This window comes from Piliocolobus tephrosceles, chromosome 5 (genome assembly GCF_002776525.5).
Source record: "Piliocolobus tephrosceles isolate RC106 chromosome 5, ASM277652v3, whole genome shotgun sequence".
Classification (NCBI taxonomy): domain Eukaryota; kingdom Metazoa; phylum Chordata; class Mammalia; order Primates; family Cercopithecidae; genus Piliocolobus; species Piliocolobus tephrosceles.
The window spans coordinates 136306820-136326019 of NC_045438.1; the positions used below are offsets into that span (position 1 = coordinate 136306820).

General features: G+C 50.1%; 3 protein-coding genes and 1 pseudogene across 5 annotated transcripts in view; 3 read left to right on the forward strand and 1 right to left on the reverse strand.

The window, feature by feature from the left end:
* NFKBIL1 (NFKB inhibitor like 1) overlaps positions 1-11768 on the forward strand; it is a 32032-nt gene extending 20264 nt beyond the window's left edge. The window contains exon 5 of the transcript XR_002725643.3: positions 11633-11768. The gene's annotated coding sequence lies outside the window, so the exon portion shown is untranslated. The remainder of the gene's footprint in view (positions 1-11632) is intronic.
* LOC111523942 lies at positions 2254-12206 on the reverse strand (annotated as a pseudogene). Its single transcript, XR_002725644.3, has 2 exons — positions 12081-12206; positions 2254-2796 (listed from the first exon to the last, which is right to left on the reverse strand). The product of XR_002725644.3 is annotated as a 40S ribosomal protein S11-like (transcript).
* On the forward strand, positions 11633-13814 carry LTA (lymphotoxin alpha). Of its 2 annotated transcripts, none has more exons than XM_023188909.2 (4): positions 11633-11800; positions 12228-12335; positions 12422-12527; positions 12772-13814. In XM_023188909.2, exons 2-4 carry the CDS (start codon positions 12237-12239, stop codon positions 13182-13184), a joined length of 618 nt encoding a protein of 205 aa, XP_023044677.1. In that variant the 5' UTR covers positions 11633-11800; positions 12228-12236; the 3' UTR covers positions 13185-13814. The 2 variants fall into 2 exon arrangements, with proteins under 2 accessions (XP_023044677.1, XP_023044678.1); XM_023188910.3 differs by having other exon boundaries at positions 11793-11944.
* A 1170-nt stretch (positions 13815-14984) lies between these two features.
* On the forward strand, positions 14985-17824 carry TNF (tumor necrosis factor). Its single transcript, XM_023188908.3, has 4 exons — positions 14985-15415; positions 15999-16044; positions 16238-16285; positions 16591-17824. The coding sequence occupies exons 1-4, from the start codon at positions 15230-15232 to the stop codon at positions 17010-17012; spliced, it is 702 nt and encodes a 233-aa protein (XP_023044676.1). The 5' UTR covers positions 14985-15229; the 3' UTR covers positions 17013-17824.
* The last annotated feature ends 1376 nt before the right edge of the window (positions 17825-19200 follow it).

The window sequence follows — 19200 nt, forward strand, 5'->3', positions numbered from 1 at the left end:
CTTAGGGTAATAAAGTGCTTAAAGAAGATTTGAGGTACCAGCATGACTCTCCGGTGGAGATTTCCAGAAAGCAGGTCTGGAGCCCAAGAGAAGTTGGGTCTGGAGGAATAGATTTGGGCATCATTCCCTTCCCAGTAGAGGCTGAGCCTTTGAGTGAACAGGGTCTTCAAGGGAAGGGGCAGAGTGACCAGAAGAGCCCTGAGCATGATCAAAGGAAGAGAACCAATAAAGGAGAGGTTGGGAGCAGTCAGAAAAGTAGGGCGTGGGGGCGGGGGATGCCAAGCAGAGACAGGGCAGCCATGTCTGAGGCTTCAAAGAGGTCTAGTAAATGAGGGTTGAAAAGATTGTTGGGTTCAGGAACTAGACGATTACAAATTTTGAGAAAACCGTTTCCATTTAATAGAGGGGCAGAAATCACTTTACATAGGTTGAGGAATGAGTGGGAGGTGAGGAAAGGAGGCGGTGGGCACAGAGTCAGAATGGTGAACACAGAATAACTGAGAATCATCTCTTAGTTCTACCCACAGATGAGGGAAATTTTACCAGTTCCTGAAAAAGTGGTTCGTTAAGGGGCTAGTCTTTTGAGACATCACACGAAAAGGGAAGGTGAGATGATGGACTGGACATTTGAGGGAGAAAGATTTCAAGGAAGGATCTTTTTTGTTGTTTATTTTCAAGAAATAAAATTGAATGTAAAATGAAGATGCTTAAAGAGACAAAGATAGGCCAGGCGCAGTGACTCACACCTGTAATCCCAGCACTGTGGGAGGCCAAGGTGGGCGGATCACTTGAGGCCAAGGGTTCAAGACTAGCCTGGCCAACATGGCAAAACCCCATCTCTACAAAAGATACAAAAATTAGCCAGGCGTGGTGGGCCTGCGATCCCAGCTATTCGCTGAGGTGGGAGAATCACTTGAACCCAGGAGGCAGAGGTTGCAGTGAGCTGAGATCACACCACTGCACTCCAGACTGCGTGACAGAGTAAGACTCAGTCTCAAAAAAAAAAAAAAAAAAAGTCCAGGTGTAGTGGCTCACATTTGTAATCCCAGCACTTTGGGAGGCCGAGGTGGGCGGACCATAGATATCAGGAGTTCAAGACCAACCTAGCCAACATGGTGAAATGCTGTCTCTACTAAAAATACAAAAATTAGCTGCGCGTGGTGGCACACGCCTATAACTCCAGCTAGTCAGGAGGCTGAGGCAGGAGAATCACTTGAACCCAGGAGGTAGAGGTTGCAGTGAGCCAAGATCATGCCACTGCATTCCAGCTTGGGCAACAGAGCAAGACTATCCCAAAAACAAACAAACGAGAGAGAGAGTGAAAACCTAAGTAAAAAGTAGGGAGAGAATGTAGTAAAGATAGAGGAAGTGGAATAGAGTACAGATAAAAGGATCAGCCTTGGAAACAAGAAAAAGTACTGTGAGTCAATATGTAAGGAAAGATTAAATATAAATAACAAAATGAAGGGAAAAGAGGGAAGTGAGATCCACACTGGATGGTCTTAAGCTCAATGAAATGTTAATAGATGAGAGTGAAGGGCATCAGAGGCACGGAGATTTAGAACATCACGCACAGGAGTATAATGGGGAGTCAACAAAGAATGAGTAAAAGTTGTGTCCAGGAACACTGATGACTCTCGGATTAGCTGGCCAGGATTAGTTATAGGCCTCATAGTGACTCAGCTGTCTACTGCAGTGCTTGGCAGCCTAAGACGCCCCAAGAATGAGACCACTTAGTTTGCCCAAGTCAATTTTTGAGATGGAGTTTCACTCTTGTTGCCCAGGCTGGAGTGCAGTGGCTCAACCTTGGTTCACTGCAACCTCCACCTCCCAGGTTCAAGCGATTCTCCTCCCTCAGCCTCCTGAGTAGCTGGGATTACAGTTGCCCACCACCACACCCAGCTAATTTTTGTATTTTTAGTAGAGATGGAGTTTCACCACATTGGCCAGGCTGGTCTCGAACTCCTGGCCTCAGGTGATCCACCTGCCTTGGCCTCCCAAAGTGCTGGGATTACAGGCATGAGCTTCGGTGCCTAGCAGTAAGAGATTCTAAAATGCAGACAAAGTGGAGTTGAAATTGTTGACCATGCAGTACATGTTAAATCAACAAGCAAAACCAGGAAAGCAGAAGCAGCCGGAAGTCTTGGTAAGAATAAAGAACTGATACAAGGGGAGGGAGAGACTGGGAGATGTGAAAAGTGAGTGGTTGTGATGAGAAGGGTAATTCAGAGATCAAGATCTTTTTTTGGGGGGGGGGATGAGAAAATAACTTTATTTCATTGTGGGGAGCAGGCCCATGTCCAGCCTCAGAACTTCTGGAACTGCTTCTTGGTGCCGGCAGCCTTGGTGACCTTGAGCACGTTGAAGCGCACTGTCTTGCTCAGGGGCCGACATTCGCCCACTGTGACGATGTCACCAATCTGGACGTCCCTGAAGCAGGGGGACAGGTGAACAGACATGTTCTTGTGGCGCTTCTCGAAGCGGTTGTACTTGCAGATGTAGTGGAGGTAGCCTCAGCGGATGACAATGGTCCTCTGCATCTTCATCTTGGTCACCACACCAGAGAGGATCCGCCCTCAAATGGAGACATTACCAGTGAAGGGGCATTTCTTGTCAATGTAAGTGCCCTCAATAGCCTCTTTGGGTGTCTTGAAGCCCAGACCGATGTTCTTATAGTACCGCGGGAGCTTCTCCTTGCCAGTTTCTCCCAGCAGGACCCTCTTTTTGTTTTGAAAGATGGTCGGCTGCTTTTGGTAGGCACGCTCAGTCTGAATGTCCGCCATCTTCCCGGCTGGCCTGAAAAAGGGCAAGATCAAGATCTTGAAGGCATAATTCTTCCAAGTGATGCCGGGGTTTAAGGTAAAACCTTACTCCTGGGTGGCTAAAATGGAGGAGGGAAGAGACTGTAAAACCAGTAGATTTGAGAAACTTGGAGAATTGAGAGGCCAGATTGTAAGACTCATCTGATCTGTGTGGCTTCTTTTTTTATTTTTATTTTTTTCCTCTGAGATGGAGTCTCGTTCTGTCACCCAGTGCAGTGGTGCGATCTTGGCTTACTGCAAGCTCCGCCTCCCAGGTTCACGCCATTCTCTCACCTCAGCCTCCCAAGTAGCTGGGACTACAGGCGCCTGCCACCATGCCCAGCTAATTTTGTTTTTGTATTTTTAGTAGAGACAGGGTTTCACCTTGTTAGTCAGGATGGTCTCGATCTTCTGACCTCGTGATCTGCTTGCCTCGGCCTCCCAAAGTGCTGGAATTACAAGTGTGAGCCACTGTGCCCAGCCGATCTTTGTGACTTTTGAAGTCACTAAAGATGATGGTAGGAGGCCGGGTGTGGTGGGTCACACCTGTAATCCCAGCACTTTGGGAGGCCAAGGGAGGCGAATCGCTTGAGCTAAGGAGTTAAAGACCAGCCTAGGCAACATAGCAAAACCCTGTCTCTGCAAAAAAAAAAAAAAAAGCCAGGCCGGGCATGGTGGCATGCATGCGCCTGTAGTCCTAGCTACTCAGGAGGCTGACATGGGAGGATCACTTGAGCCCAGGAGGTTGAGGCTGCAGTGAGCCAAGATCACGCCACTGAACTCCAGCCTGGGTGACAGAGCAACACCTTGTCTCAAAAAGCAAACAAACAAGGATGGTGGTAGGGATAAGATGTGGAGAAAGACTAAGCTAGTTATACAAGTTGTTAAGAGCATAATAAAGATTTTGATGGATAAGATTGTGCTGTGAAGACAGGAAGAGCATGGCTAATGCAAAAGACACATGCTTTGGGAGAGGAGGAGGTTGCCAATGGTCGGGGGAAGAGAAAATAATAACCCCTCTCTTCTACCTTCATTCCTCTAGTGATGGAGGTTGAAGAAAGAGCAACCTTCACCACAGAGAGGACTAGCATCATTAGGGGAAAGCCAGGTTTCAAAATGCCCAGAGGAAAACGCTTTCAAACATAGAAGACAAGATTTGAAACTGTGAGGAGTTCCACCATATATTGTGACGTGGATTGGTAGAGGGTCCTTGTGGAGTTGGGAATTGAATCCAGGGAGGTGAAATCCCAGTGGGAATTCAGAAGACTAAGTCTGGAGAGTTTAGCTTCTGGGAGCAGGAGGTTGTTGCTTCTGGAATTCAGAATGGAAGATGCACTGCATCCATTGTGAGGGGAAACAGGTGCCTCAAAGGGGTCTTATAGGGGTGCCCAAGAGAAGTTCCATGGTTTTAAACACCATCTTCATGCTGACCATGTCCAGGTTTCTTTATCTAGCTTGGACCTTGCCCTGAAATCCAGATGTTTATCTGCCAAGTGACATCTCTATTTGCGTGTCTAATAGACTTACACTTACCACACCCAAAATAGAAGTTCTTAGTTTTTCCATCCATCAGAATCTTGCTTCTCTCCCAGTCTCTACATCTCCCACCCATCAATCCATCATCTAGTCTTGTCGATTCTACCCTTGGAATGTATAATATAACCCAAATTTGTCTACTTCTCTCCATCTCCATGGCTGCCACTATTTTCTCTTCGCCATTAATGCCACTGCCACCTGTCTCCTACCAGCCAGCCTAATCACAGGAGCCACAGCGATCTTTTAAAAACAAGTCCAGGCCGGGCACATTGGCTATGCTTATAATCCCAGCACTTTGGGAGGCCGAGGCGGGTGGATCACGAGGTCAGGAGTTGGAGACAAGCCTGCCCAACATGATGAAACCCCATCTCTACTAAAAATACCAAAATTAGCTAGGCATGGTGGTGCACGCCTGTAATCCCAGCTACTCAGGAGGCCGAGGCAGGAGAATCACTTGAACCTGGGAGGTGGAAGTTGCAGTGAGCCAAGATCGCACCATAGCACTCCATCCTGGGCAACCGAGCAAGACTCCATCTCAAAAACAAAAACAAAAAAAAGTCCAGGCCAGGCTCAGTGGCTCATGCCTGTAATCCCAACACTTTGAGAGGCTAAGGTATAAGGATTGCCTGAGGCCAAGAGTTCAAGGCTGCAGTGACCTATGATGGTGCCACTGTACTCCAACCTGGACAAGAAACAAAAAAGTGAGGAGACTCCATCTCCAAAAAAAAAAAAAAAAAAAAAAAAAAAATAGGCCGGGTGCAGTGGCACATGTCTGTAATTCCAGCACTTTGGGAGGCTAAGGCAGGCGGATCACTTGAAGTCAGGAGTTCAAGACCAGCCTGGCCAACATGGTGTACTTTCTCTACTAAAAGTACAAAAATTAGCCAGGCATGGTGGCATGCACCTATAATCCCACGTACTTGGGAGACTGAGATAGGCGGATCACTTGAACCTGGGAGGCAGAGGTTGCAGTGAGCCGAGATTGTGCTACTGCTCTCCAGCCTGGGCGACAGAGTGAGACTCTGTCTTAAAAAAAAAAAGGCTGAGTGTGGTGTCTCACGCCTGTAATCCCAGCACTTTGGGAGGCCAAGGCAGGTGGATCACCTGAGGTCAGGAGTTCGAACCAGCCTGGCCAAGATGGTGTACTTTCTCTAGTAAAAGTACAAAAATTAGCCAGGCATGGTGGCATGCACCTATAATCCCAGTCACTCAGGAGGCTGAGACAGGAGAATCGTTTGAACCCAGACAACGGAGGTTGCGGCGAGCTGAGATTGCACCATTGTACTCCAGCCTGGGCAACAGAGTGAGACTCCATTTCCAAAAAAAAGAAAGAAAAAAATTCCAGGGCTGGTGTGGTGACTCATGCCTGTAATCTCAAAACTTTGGGAGACTGGCCCAGCATAGTGGCTCACGACTGTAATCCCAACACTTTGAGAGGCTGAGGCAGGCGGATCACCTGTCAGGAGTTCGAGACCAGCCTGACTAACATGGTGAAAGCCCATCTCTACTAAATACAAAAAATTAGCCAGGCATGGTGGTGTGCACCTGTAATCCCAGCTGCTTGGGAGACTGAAGCAGGAGAATCACTTGAACCCAGGAGGCAGAGGTTGCAGTGAGCTGAGATCAGCCATTGCACTCCAACCTGGGCAACAAGAGCGAAACCCCCTCTCAAACAAACAAACAAACAACAACAACAACAAAAACACTTTGGGAAGCTAAGATGGGCAGATCACCTGGGAACCAGGAGTTCAAGACCAGTCTGAACAGCATAGTGAGACCCTGTCTCTACAAAAATTTTAAAATTTTTTTTAAAATCAGCCAGGCACAGTGGCACACACCTATAGTCCTAGATACTTGGGAAGCTGAGGTAGACGGATGACTTGAGCCCATGATTTTGAGGTTGCAGTGGGCTATGATGGTGCCACTGCACTCCAGCCTAGGCCATAGAGCAAGACACCAAGTCAAAAAAAAAAAAAAAAAAATCCAGTCACCTCTGCTCACCTCTCTCTTCTCTCTCTCTCTCCCCTGCAACACACACACTGACAACCTTTAAAGGCTTCCTGTGGCTGGATGAAATCTTTATCCTCCTCGCATGGCCCTGCATGACCTGGCCCCTGCCCTCCTCTCTGACCTCATCTCCCACCCCCTCCCAGCCTCTCTCTGTTCCAGCCACACTGGCCTTCTGTTTGTCTCCAACACCCCCAGCTTGGTTCCGTCTTCCAGCATTTGCAGTAACTGCTCCCTTTACCTGGAATGCTTTGCTCCCAAACTTTTACCTGGTCACTATTTTTTTGTCATTTGGGTCTTAGCTCCAGTGCCACCCAATCACTCGAAGCGGATTTTGCTGACTGCTGTGTTTAAAAGTAGCTCCCTGCCACTCTAACAACACCAGCCTGTCTTATTTTCTCATAGCACTATGTATCAATTTCTTCTTCAGTTTCTTTCTTTTCCGTCTGGCCTCACTGGAATACAAGCTCCACAGGTGCTGGTGCTTTCTCTGATCCCTTTGCCTCTGTGTCCCTCCTGCCTTAGAACAATGCCCAGCATGTGGTAGGCATTCAGATACTCATTAAATGGAGGAATGGAGGAATAATTCGTAAAGCAGGATAAAGTTCAACTTTAGGCTTGTGGCTCAGATTGGATTTACATTTAGAGTCAGATTTAAGTTTAGTGTTAGGAGTGGTGGTAAACTGGTTTCAAGATTAGCCCTAGAAACAGGGTTGGGTTGGGGTAGAGGAGTTTTATTTAGGGGATTATTGATTGGAATGTGTTTAGATTTGAGGTTAGGGTTACAGTTGGGGTTGAGTCTGAGTTGTGATTTGGGTTGAGGTTAAATTTGGGTTAGGGTTGATGTTGGTATTAAATCCCAATTTAGGTTTTGAGGCTAAGTTCAAGTTTGAAGCTAATGTCATTTCAGTCTCATTTGGAGGCTTCAGAGATTTCACTAGTTTCTCCACAAAGACCACTATAAAGACTGTATTTCCCTGAGTTTGGGGCACAAGACTCCAGTCATCAGCTCTCCCACCCAGGGAAAGTCCCAAACCAACTGCTGGCCTGCCCAAGAAAGAAACCAAATTTCATGCAACCTCTGAAACTGAGATTGAAACCAAGATTGGCTCATCTCAAGGAGCATCCTTCAGCATATCTCACATGCACGTGACACAGCCTCAGCCCAGTCTTGCCCTTCCTTCCTCTCTGTCTCTCGTCTCCCCATCACTCCTTCTTGCCTTTAATTTAAATTTCTTCCCTTTAATTCAAATTTCTCTCTGTGTCTCACTATTAATTGCAATACCATTTTTTGGGGGGTTTTTTTGTTTGTTTGTTTTTTGGTTTGTTTGTTTGTTTGAAATGGAGTCTCACTTTGTTGCCCAGGCTTGAGTGCAGTGGTGCGATCTTGGTTCACTGTAATCTCTGCTTCCCGGGTTCAAGCAGTTCTCCTGCCTCAGCCTCCCTAGTAGCTAGGACTACAGGCACGTGCCGCCACGCTCGGCTCATTTTTTGTATTTTTAGCAGTGATGGAGTTTCACCATGTTGGCCAGGATTGTCTCTGTCTCTTGACCTCGTGATCCACTCTCACACTCTCCTCGGCCTCCCAAAGTGCTGGGATGACAGGCATGTGCCACTGCACCCAGTCTTGCAATACCATTTTATATTTTAATATAGCGCAGTTGGGGTCTCAGTCTATCAGCTCATACCATTAGAGAAGCAGAAAGAGACAACAGGAAGCAAAAAGGACCCTGAAAGAAAGGGCAACACAGAGAAAAAGAAAGGAGCAGGGGCTAAGAGGGAAACCAACACTGACGCAAGAGATAAGGTTAAAAGAATGAAAAGAAGGTTGGGCACAGTGGCTCATGCCCATAATCCCAGCACTTTGGGAGGTCAAGGCAGGCGGATCACCTGAGGTCAGGAGTTCGAGACCAACCTGGCCAACATGGTGAGATCCCCCCATCTCTACTAAAAATACAAAAATAAATTAGACGGGCTTGGTGGAGTGCCTGTGATCCCAGCTGCTAGGGAGGCTGAGGCAGGAGAATCGCTTGAACCCAGGAGGCAGAGGTTGCAGTGAGCGGAGATTGTGCCACTGCACTTTAGCCTGGGCAACAGAGTAAGAACCTGTCTCAAAAAAAAAAAAAAAAAAAAAAAAAGGAAAAGAAATTTTCTGACCTACCTCATCTGACAGTAGGTTATAAGGCCTACTATCCAGAAGAGGTTCTCCCCTACTATCCAGAAGAGGTTCTACCCTATACCTGGGAGGAAGGAATGCTGTACAGAGAGACCAAGAAGAATATGGCCAGGCCTTACTGGGATCCCCCCAATTCCAGTCTATTACCATTAGATTATACTCCTTTTGTTCAATTACATTTCTGCACAGCTGTTCATTCTTCATCAAATCTAAGCATAAAAATAGTTTTCCGGCCGGGCGCGGTGGCTCAAGCCTGTAATCCCAGCACTTTGGGAGGCCAAGACGGGCGGATCACGAGGTCAGGAGATCGAGACCATCCTGGCTAACACGGTGAAACCCCATCTCTACTAAAAAAATACAAAAAACTAGCCGGGCGAGGTGGCAGGCGCCTGTAGTCCCAGCCACTCGGGAGGCTGAGGCAGGAGAATGGCGTAAACCCGGGAGGCGGAGCTTGCGGTGAGCTGAGGTCCGGCCACTGCACTCCAGCCTGGGCAACAGAGCGAGACTCCGTCTCAAAAAAAAAAAAAAAAAAAAATACGAAAAAACACTAGCCGGCGGGCGAAGTGGCGGCGCCTGTAGTCCCAGCTACTCCGGAGGCTGAGGCAGGAGAATGGCTTGAACCCGGGAGGCGGAGCTTGCAGTGAGCAGAGATCACACCACTGCACTCCAGCCTGGGAGACAGAGCGAGACTCCGTCTCAAAAAAAATAATAATAATTTTCCCTGGGTCCTTTGGGCTTCATTTCTGAAGGCTCCTATGTCCCCTAAAACTTTGATTAAATAAATGTATTACGCTTTTCTCTTGTTAATCTGTCTTTTGTTATAGGAGTATGGGCCATAACCCTTATGATGGGTCAGGAAGGGATCACCCCTTTCTGCCCCTACAGAAATAATAGCTAAGACTAGTAAAGCATAAAAGGCAAAGGTACACAGCCTCAAGTAGAGAAGGAGAACAGGAGAAATAACTCATACACACCCAGAATATTAATTACATGTCCCTCCATGTTACACCAAGACGCCTCAGGGACGTCGTGCCTGGGGAGAGAAGTGGTCTGCCCCATGGAACAGTGGGCTTGACCCTGGGTCACCACCAGCCCCAGCTCCAACCCCTCTAACACTCCCCAAGTAAAATCACATCAGTAGCAGTAATAATATTTGAGGTGAACAGTTGGTATTATCTCAAACTTAGGAAAAATGAATAAAGTCATCTTTAGAAACTTTGCTTTTTTTTTAAACCTTGTAACTTGTAAGCTAACTGAAAATGGGCTCATGGATGAGAATGTTCGTGTCAACATTTTTCATGTTAGACAAAAACTAGAAACAAACCAAATGCCCATCAACAGAATATATTAGAGTATATTGATACAACAGAATATCACATCACAATTTTTTTTTTTTTTTTTTTTTTTGAGATGGAGTCTCGCTCTGTCGCCCAGGCTGGAGTGCAGTGGCCGGATCTCAGCTCACTGCAAGCTCCGCCTCCTGGGTTTACGCCATTCTCCTGCCTCAGCCTCCCGAGTGGCTGGGACTACAGGCGCCTGCCACCTCGCCCGGCTAGTTTTTTGTATTTTTTAGTAGAGACGGAGTTTCACCGTGTTAGCCAGGATGGTCTCGATCTCCTGACCTCGTGATCCGCCCGTCTCGGCCTCCCAAAGTGCTGGGATTACAGGCTTGAGCCACCACGCCCAGCCCACATCGCAATTTTTTTGAAAAATATTACTGATACATACAACCACGTGGATGAATCTCACAAACATAATGCTGACTGAAAGAGGCCAAACAGAAATGAGTACATTCTGTGTAATGTCATTTATATGATGCCCCAAAGCAGGAGGAACTAATCTATGGTGACAAAGGAGAGAGAGTGGTTGGTTATCTTTGGAGGGTATCAGCAGGGAGGGGGGCATGAGGGAACCTACTGGGAACCTGAAAATATGTGGAACTGGGTGGTGGCTACATACAGATGGAAAAATTCATCAGCCATACACTTAAGAGGTGTCCACCTCATACCTAAATTACATATCAATAAGAAGGAAAATATTTTTGGAACTTTTTTTTTTTTTTTTTGAGGCAGTCTTGCTCTGTCCCCCAGGCTGGAGTGCAATGGTGCGATCTTGACTCACTGCAGCCTCCATCTCCTGGGTTCAAATGGTTCTCCAGCCTCAGCCTCCCGAGTAGCTGGGACTACAGATGTGCACCACCACGCCTGGCTGATTTTTGTATTTTTTTTAGAGATGGAGTTTCACCATGTTGGCCAGCTGGTCTCAAACTCCTCACCTCAGTAATCCACCTGCCTCAGACTCCCAAAGTGTTGGGATTACAGGCGTGAGCCACTGCACCAGGCCTGGAACAATTTTAAAATAATGTATTGGCTCTGCAAATGCAGCTTCAGGACAAGTCCCTTAGCTGTCCCCACCCCACCCTAAGTCACCACCCTTAAGCCTCACCCATGTGGAATTCTGAAACTTCCCTTGTAGAGAATTTTGGAAGGTGTCTGCCACATTGATCCTGGAGTGTGTGTTTATTTGTGGTTATATAAATCTGATCTGCGGAAGCCATCTGAAGTCAGGAAGAGATGGAGGGCATCCTTCAGGAGTGAGATGAGACCTCATCATACTTGAGTGTCATCTCTGAGTAAGGGGACCAAAAAAATATATCTTCCAAACTAGGATATTTTCAAGCGTGGAAGGGGGCTCCATTAATATTTTCACCTGGACGAGAGGCAAACACTAGAATGTCCCCAGTGAAGAGGATATATAATGAACCTTCTTGATGTGAAACCTGCCAGATGGGCTGGAAAGTCCATATACTGGAACAAGTATGACTTGAGTTGTTTGGGACAAGGGCAGGGGTACAAGAGAAGGAAATGGGCAAAGAGAGAAGCCTGTACTCAGCCAAGGGTGCAGAGATGTTATATATGATTGCTCTTCAGGGAACCGGGCCTCCAGCCCACACCCCAGCTGCTCAACCTCCTCCTCTCCGAATTGACTGTCCCTTCTCTGGAACTCTAGGCCTGACCCCACTCCCTGGCCCTCCCAGCCCACGATTCCCCTGACCCGACTCCCTTTCCCAGAACTCAGTCGCCTGAACCCCCAGCCTGTGGTTCTCTCCTAGGCCTCAGCCTTTCCTGCCTTTGACTGAAACAGCAGCATCTTCTAAGCCCTGGGGGCTTCCCCGGGCCCCAGCCCCGACCTAGAACCCGCCCGCCGCCTGCCACGCTGCCGCTGCCGCTTCCTCTATAAAGGGACCTGAGCGTCCGGGCCCAGGGGCTCCACACAGCAGGTGAGGCTCTCCTGCCCCATCTCCTTGGGCTGCCCGTGCTTCGTGCTTTGGACTACCACCCCACAGTGTCCTGCCCTCTGCCTGGGCCTCGGTCCCTCCTGCACCTGCTGCCTGGATCCCTGGCCTGCCTGGGCCTGGGCCTTGGTGGGTTTGGTTTTGGTTTCCTTCTCTGTCTCTGACTCTCCATCTGTCAGTCTCATTGTCTCTGTCACACATTCTCTGTTTCTGCCATGATCCCTCTCTGTTCCCTTCCCGTCTCTTTCTGTCTCCCTCTGCTCACCTTGGGGTTTCTCTGACTGCATCTTTTCCCCTTCTCTGTCGATCTCTCTCTCAGGGGTGGGGGGGTGCTGTCTCCCAGGGCAGGAGGTCTGTCTTCCGCAGCGTGCCCCGCCCCGCTTACTGTCTCTCTCTCTCTCTTTCTCTGCAGGTTCTCCCCATGACACCACCTGAACGTCTCTTCCTCTCAAGGGTGCGTGGCACCCCCCTACACCTCCTCCTTCTGGGGCTGCTGCTGGTCCTGCTGCCTGGGGCCCAGGTGAGGCAGCAGGAGAATGGGGGCTGCTGGGGTGGCTCAGCCAAACCTTGAGCCCTAGAGCCCCCCTCAACTCTGTTCTCCCCTAGGGGCTCCCTGGTGTTGGCCTCACACCTTCAGCTGCCCAGACTGCCCGTCAGCACCCCAAGATGCAACTTGCCCACAGCACCCTCAAACCTGCTGCTCACCTCATTGGTAAACATCCACCTGACCTCCCAGACATGTCCCCACCAGCTCTTCTCCTACCCCTGCCTCAGGAACCCAAGCATCCACTCCTCTCCGCCAACTTCCCCCACGCTAAAAAAACAGAGGCAGGCACTCCTATGCCTCCCCCTACCATCCCCAGGAACTCAGCTGTTCAGTGCCTGCTTCCTCAGGGATTGAGACCTCCGATTCAGACCCCTGATCTCCCACCCCCATCCTCTATGGCTCTTCCTAGGAGACCCCAGCAAGCAGAACTCACTGCTCTGGAGAGCGAACACGGACCGTGCCTTCCTCCAGGATGGTTTCTCCTTGAGCAACAATTCTCTTCTGGTCCCCACCAGTGGCATCTACTTCGTCTACTCCCAGGTGGTCTTCTCTGGGAAAGCCTACTCTCCTAAGGCCACCCCCACTCCACTCTACCTGGCCCATGAGGTCCAGCTCTTCTCCTCCCAGTACCCCTTCCACGTGCCTCTCCTCAGCTCCCAGAAGATGGTGTATCCAGGGCTGCAGGAACCCTGGCTGCACTCGATGTACCATGGGGCTGCGTTCCAGCTCACCCAGGGAGACCAGCTATCCACCCACACAGATGGCATCCCCCACCTAGTCCTCAGCCCTAGTACTGTCTTCTTTGGAGCCTTCGCTCTGTAGAACTTGGAAAACTCCAGAAAGAAAAAATAATTGATTTGAAGACCTTCTCCCCATTCTGCCTCCATTCTGACCATTTCAGGGGTCACCACCACCTCTTCTTTGGCCATTCCAACAGCTCAAGTCTTCCCTGATCAAGTCACTGGAGCTTTCAAAGAAGGAATTGTAGGCATCCCAGGGGACCACACCTCCCTGAACCATCCTGGATGTCTGTCTGGCTGCAGATTTCAAGCCTGCCTAGGAATTTCCAGCCCAAAGCTGTTGGTCTGTCCCACCAGCTAGGTGGGGCCTAGATCCACACACGGAGGAAGAGCAGGCACATGGAGGAGCTTGGGGGATGACTGGAGACAGGGAGGGGATTATTTATGAAGGCAAAAAAAATTAAATTATTTATTTATGGAGGATGGAGAGAGGGGAATAATAGAAGAACATCCAAGGAGAGACAGAGACAGGCCCAAGAGATGAAGAGTGAGAGGGCGTGGGCACAAGGCTGACCGAGAGAGAAAGAAGTAGGCGTGAGGGATCACAGGGCCCCAGAAGGCAGTGAAAGGCTCTGAAAGCCAGCTGCTGACCAGAGTCCCACACGAAGGCATCTGCACCCTGGATGAAGCCCAATAAACCTCTTTTCTCTGAGATGCTGTCTGCTTGTGTGTGTCTGTCTGGGAGTGAGAATTTCCCGGTCTATCTAAGGAGAGGAGGGAGGGATAGAGGGCTCAAAGGGAGCAAGAGCTGTGGGGAGAACAAAAGGATAAAGGGCTCAGAGAGCTTCAGGGACATGTGATGGACTCACCAAGTGAGGCCGCCAGACTGCTGCAGGGGAAGCAAAAGAGAAGCTGAGAAGACAAAGGAAAAGTCAGGGTCTGAAGGGGCGGGGGTCAGGGAGCTCCTGGGAGATATGGCCACATGTAGTGGCTCTGAGGAATGGGTTACAGGAGATCTCTGGGGAGATGTGACCACAGCAAAGGGTAGGAGAATGTCCAGGGCTATGGGGGTCGAGTATGGGGACCCCCCCGCCAAGACAGGGCCATGTAGAGGGCCCTAGGGAGTGAAAGAGCCTCCAGGACCTCCAGGTATGGAATACAGGGGACGTTTAAGAAGATACGGCCACACATTGGGGCCCTGAGAAGTGAGAGCTTCATGAAAAAACTCAGGGACCCCAGAGTTCCTTGGAAGCCAAGACTGAAACCAGCATTGTGAGTCCCCGGGTCAGAGTGAAAGAAGAAGGCCTGCCCCAGTGGGGTCTGTGAATTCCCGGTGGTGATTTCACCCCCCGGGGCTGTCCCAGGCTTGTCTCTGCTACCCCCACCCAGCCTTCCCTGAGGGCCTGAGCCTGCCCCCAAGCCCCCAGCTCCTTCTCCCCCAAGGAACCCAAACACAGGCCTCAGGAGTCAACACAGCTTTTCTCCCTCCAACCCCACTTTCTCTACCTCAAGGACTCAGCTTTCTGAAGCCCCTCCCAGTTCTAGTTCTATCTTTTTCCTGCATCCTGTCTGAAAATCAGAGGGAAACAGACCACAGACCTGGTCCCCAGAAGAAATGGAGGCAATAGGCTTTGAGGGGCCTATTCAACCTCCAGAGTCCTACACACAAATCAGTCAGTGGCCCAGAAGACCCCCCTCGGAATCGGAGCAGGGATGGTGGGGAGTGTGAGGAGTATCCTTGATGCTTGGGTGTCCCCAACTTTCCAAATCCCCGCCCCCGCGATGGAGAAGAAACCAAGACAGAAGGTGCAGGGCCCACTACCGCTTCCTCCAGATGAGCTCATGGGTTTCTCCACCAAGGAAGTTTTCCGCTGGTTGAATGATTCTTTCCCCGCCCTCCTCTCGCCTGCCCCAGGGACATATAAAGGCAGTTGTTTGCACACCCAGCCAGCAGACGCTCCCTCAGCAAGGACAGCAGAGGACCAGCTAAGAGGGAGAGAAGCAACTCCAGACCCCCCCTGAAAAAAAACCCTCAGACGCCACATCCCCAGACAAGCTGCCAGGCGGGTTCTCTCCCTCTCACATACTGACCCAGGGCTCCACCCTCTCTTACCTGGAAAGGACACCATGAGCACGGAAAGCATGATCCGGGACGTGGAGCTGGCCGAGGAGGCGCTTCCCAGGAAGACAGCGGGGCCCCAGGGCTCCAGGCGGTGCTGGTTCCTCAGCCTCTTCTCCTTCCTGCTTGTGGCAGGCGCCACCACGCTCTTCTGTCTGCTGCACTTTGGAGTGATCGGCCCCCAGAGGGAAGAGGTGAGTGCCTCGCCAGCCTTCTTCCACTCTCCCACCCGAGAGAGAGAGAGATGGGATGGGCGAAAGATGTGTGCTGACGGAGGGATAGAGAGAAAAACAACATGGAGAAAGACGAGGATGCAGAAAGAGATGTGGCAAGAGATGGGGAAGAGAGAGAAAGATGGAGAGGCAGGATGTCTGGCACATGGAAGGTGCTCACTAAGTGTGTATGGAGTGAATGAATGAATGAATGAATGAGCAAACAGATATGTAAATAAGATATGGGGACAGATGTGGGGTGTGAGCAGAGAGATGGGGGAAGAAACAAGTGATATGAATAAAGATGGTGAGACAGAAAGAGAGTGGGAAATATGGCAGCTAAGGAGAGAGATGAGGGAGATAAGGAGAGATGAAGATAGGGTGTCTGGCACACAGAAGACACTCAGTGAAAGAATTGTTGAATGCATAGAGGGTGAATACACAGATGAATGGACAGACGAAACCAGACAACTCAGGGCTAAGAGCGCAGGCCAGACAGGCAGCCAGCTGTTCCTCCTTTAAGGGTGATTCCCTTGATGTTAACCATTCTCCTTCTCCCCAACAGTTCCCCAAGGACCTCCCTCTAATCAGCCCTCTGGCCCAGGCAGTCAGTAAGTGTCTCCAAACCTCTTTCCTAATTCTGGGTTTGGGTTGGGGTATAGGGTTAGTACTGGTACGAAAGCAGTGGGGGAAATTTAAAGTTTTGGTCTTGGGGGAGGGCGGCTGGGGTGAAAGTAAGGGGGTGGGGGGTATTTTCTAGGAAGTTTAAGGGTCTCAGCTTTTTCTTTTCTCTCTCCTCTTCAGGATCATCTTCTCGAACCCCAAGTGACAAGCCTGTAGCCCATGTTGTAGGTAAGAGCTCTGACGATGTGTCCTGGAACTTGGAGGGCTAGGATTTAGGGGTTGAAGCCCGGCTGAGGGTAGGCAGACCTTGGAGACAGTGTGAGAAGGACTCGCTGAGCTCAAGGGAAGGGTAGAGGAACTGCACAGCCCTAAGGGGGATACTCAGAACGTCATGGCCAGGTGGGATGTGGGATGACAGACAGAGGGAACAGGAACCGGATGTGGGGTGGGCAGAGCTCGAGGGCCAGGATGTGGAGAGTGAACCGACATGGCCACACTGACTCCCCTCTCATCCTCTCCCTCCCTCCCTCCAGCAAACCCTCAAGCTGAGGGGCAGCTCCAGTGGCTGAACCGCCGGGCCAATGCCCTCCTGGCCAATGGCGTAGAGCTGACAGATAACCAGCTGGTGGTGCCATCAGAGGGCCTGTACCTCATCTACTCCCAGGTCCTCTTCAAGGGCCAAGGCTGCCCCTCCAACCATGTGCTCCTCACCCACACCATCAGCCGCATCGCAGTCTCCTACCAGACCAAGGTCAACCTCCTCTCTGCCATCAAGAGCCCCTGCCAGAGGGAGACTCCAGAGGGGGCTGAGGCCAAGCCCTGGTATGAGCCCATCTACCTAGGAGGGGTCTTCCAGCTGGAGAAGGGTGATCGACTCAGCGCTGAGATCAATCGGCCCGACTATCTCGACTTTGCCGAGTCTGGGCAGGTCTACTTTGGGATCATTGCCCTGTGAGGAGGACGAACATCCATCCTTCCCAAACCCCTCCCCCGCCCCAATCCCTTTATTATCCCCTCCTTCAGACACCCTGATCCTCTTCTGGCTCAAAAAGAGAACTGGGGGCTTAGGGTCAGACCCCAAGCTTAGAACCTTAAGCAACACCACCACCACTTGGAAGCCTGGGATTCAGGAATGTGTGGCCTGCACAGTGAAGTGCTGGCAACCACTAAGAATTCAAACTGCGGCCTCCAGCACTCACTGGGGCCTACAGCTTTGATCCCTGAACTCAGTCTGTGACATCTGGAATCTGGAGACCAGGAAGCCTTTGGTTCTGGCCGGAACGCTGCAAGACTTGAGAAGACCTCACCTAGAAGTTGACACAAGTGGACCTCCACCCTTCCTCTCTCCAGATGTTTCCAGACTTCCTTGAGACATGGAGCCTGGCCCTCCCCATGGAGCCAGCCCCCTCTATTTATGTTTGCACTTGTGATTATTTATTATTTATTTATTATTTATTTATTTACCGATGAATGTATTTATTTGGGAGGTCGGGGTATCCCAGGGGACCCAATGTAGGAGCTGCCTTGGCTCAGACATGTTTTCTGTGAAAACGGAGCTGAACAATAGGCTGTTCCCACATAGCCTCCTGGCCTCTGTGCCTTCTTTTGATTATGTTTTTTAAAATATTTATCTGATGAAGTTGTCTGAACAATGCAGATTTGGTGACCGACTGTCACTCATTGCTGAGCCTCTGCTCCCCAGGGGAGTCATGTCTGTAATCGCCCTACTATTCAGTGGCGAGAAATAAAGTTTGCTTAGAAAAGAAACATGGTCTCCTTCTCAGAATTAATTCTGCATCTGCTTCTTCTTGTGGGTGGGAAGAAGCTCCCTAAGTCTCTCTCCACAGGCTTTAAGATCCCTCGGACCCAGTCCCATCCTTCGACTCCTAGGGTCCTGAAGACCCGACATAAACAAAGCCCAACAGAATATTCCCCATCCCCCAGGAAACAAGAGCCTGAACCTAATTACCTCTCCCTGAGGGCATGGGAATTTCCAACTCTGGGAATTCCAATCCTTGCTGGGAAAATCCTGCAGCTTAGGTGAGATTTCCGGCTGTTGCAGCTGGCCAGCCGTCCGGAGAGAGCTGGGGAGGAGTCACATTCTCAGGTACCTGAATCACACAGCCAAGGGACTTCCAGAGATTCAGGTGTCTAGGCTTCAAATCACCCTGTCCTAACTCTGCAACCTGAACCAGCCACTTAACCTATCTATCCAATGGAGATAGGAATGTCCACCACACATAGGGCATGTGAGAGAAGGCCTGACCTCCATCAGAGGACCTCACTCAGCCCTTGGCACAGTGGGCACTCAATGAATTCTGGCTTACTTCCTTCAACCAGTTTCCAGCTGTTCTATCCCCTTCCATTCTCTCAGTGGGTGAAACTGAAGAGACTGAGGACAATAAAGAACAAGGGACTGAACCGCTGGGCGTGGTGGCATGCACCTGTAATCCCACCACTTTGCGAGGCCAAGGTGAGAGGATAACTTGAACCCAGGAGTTCGAGAGCAATCTGGGCAATATAGTGAGATCCTGTCTCTATTTTTTAAAAAAGAATGAAATATAGGAATAAGAGGTGGGTGAAGGACTCACATGCCGGCTTGGTCCCACCGGTCTTTGTGGTGAAGGACGGGAGAGGTGAAAGGTGGGTGATCTGGAAGGAGAAAAGCACCCCCTCCCCCGATGAAGGCTCTTCTGGAGAGAGTCAAAGACAAATAAGGGTGGGGCGCAGTGGCTCATACCTGTTATCCCAACACTTTGGGAGGTTGAGGTGGGAGGATCACTTGAGCCCACTAGTTCAAGACCAGCCTATGCAACATAGCAAGACTTTGTTTCTACAAAAAAAATTAAAAACTAGGTATAGTGGTGCATGCCTGTAGTTCTAGCAGGCTGAGGCAGGAGGATCACTCGAGCCCAGGAGTTTGAGGTTACAGTAGCTATGATCATGCCACTGTACCCCCATCTGGGTGACAGAACGAGACCCTGTCTCAAAAAACAATTCCAAAAACAAATACGGAGACAGAAATTGAGCCCCCCAAGACTGGGAGCCCCCACTGAGCTCAGAAATTAGGCTTTACCTCCAGCCCTGGGGTGCCAGGCAGGAGAAAACCGTGTGGTAGGCTGAGGCGGGGGGTGACCCACTGG

What these genes read in the sequence shown, in the direction of transcription:
- LTA (XM_023188909.2), top strand. Translation starts at nt 12,237, where the DNA reads ATGACACCACCTGAACGTCTCTTCCTCTCAAGGGTGCGTGGCACCCCC. An exon ending in TCCTGCTGCCTGGGGCCCAG is followed by an intron (nt 12,336 to 12,421) that starts GTGAGGCAGCAG and finishes GTTCTCCCCTAG; the next exon opens with GGGCTCCCTGGTGTTGGCCT. An exon ending in ACCTGCTGCTCACCTCATTG is followed by an intron (nt 12,528 to 12,771) that starts GTAAACATCCAC and finishes GGCTCTTCCTAG; the next exon opens with GAGACCCCAGCAAGCAGAAC.
- TNF (XM_023188908.3), top strand. Translation starts at nt 15,230, where the DNA reads ATGAGCACGGAAAGCATGATCCGGGACGTGGAGCTGGCCGAGGAGGCG. An exon ending in TCGGCCCCCAGAGGGAAGAG is followed by an intron (nt 15,416 to 15,998) that starts GTGAGTGCCTCG and finishes TCTCCCCAACAG; the next exon opens with TTCCCCAAGGACCTCCCTCT. An exon ending in GCCTGTAGCCCATGTTGTAG is followed by an intron (nt 16,286 to 16,590) that starts GTAAGAGCTCTG and finishes CCCTCCCTCCAG; the next exon opens with CAAACCCTCAAGCTGAGGGG.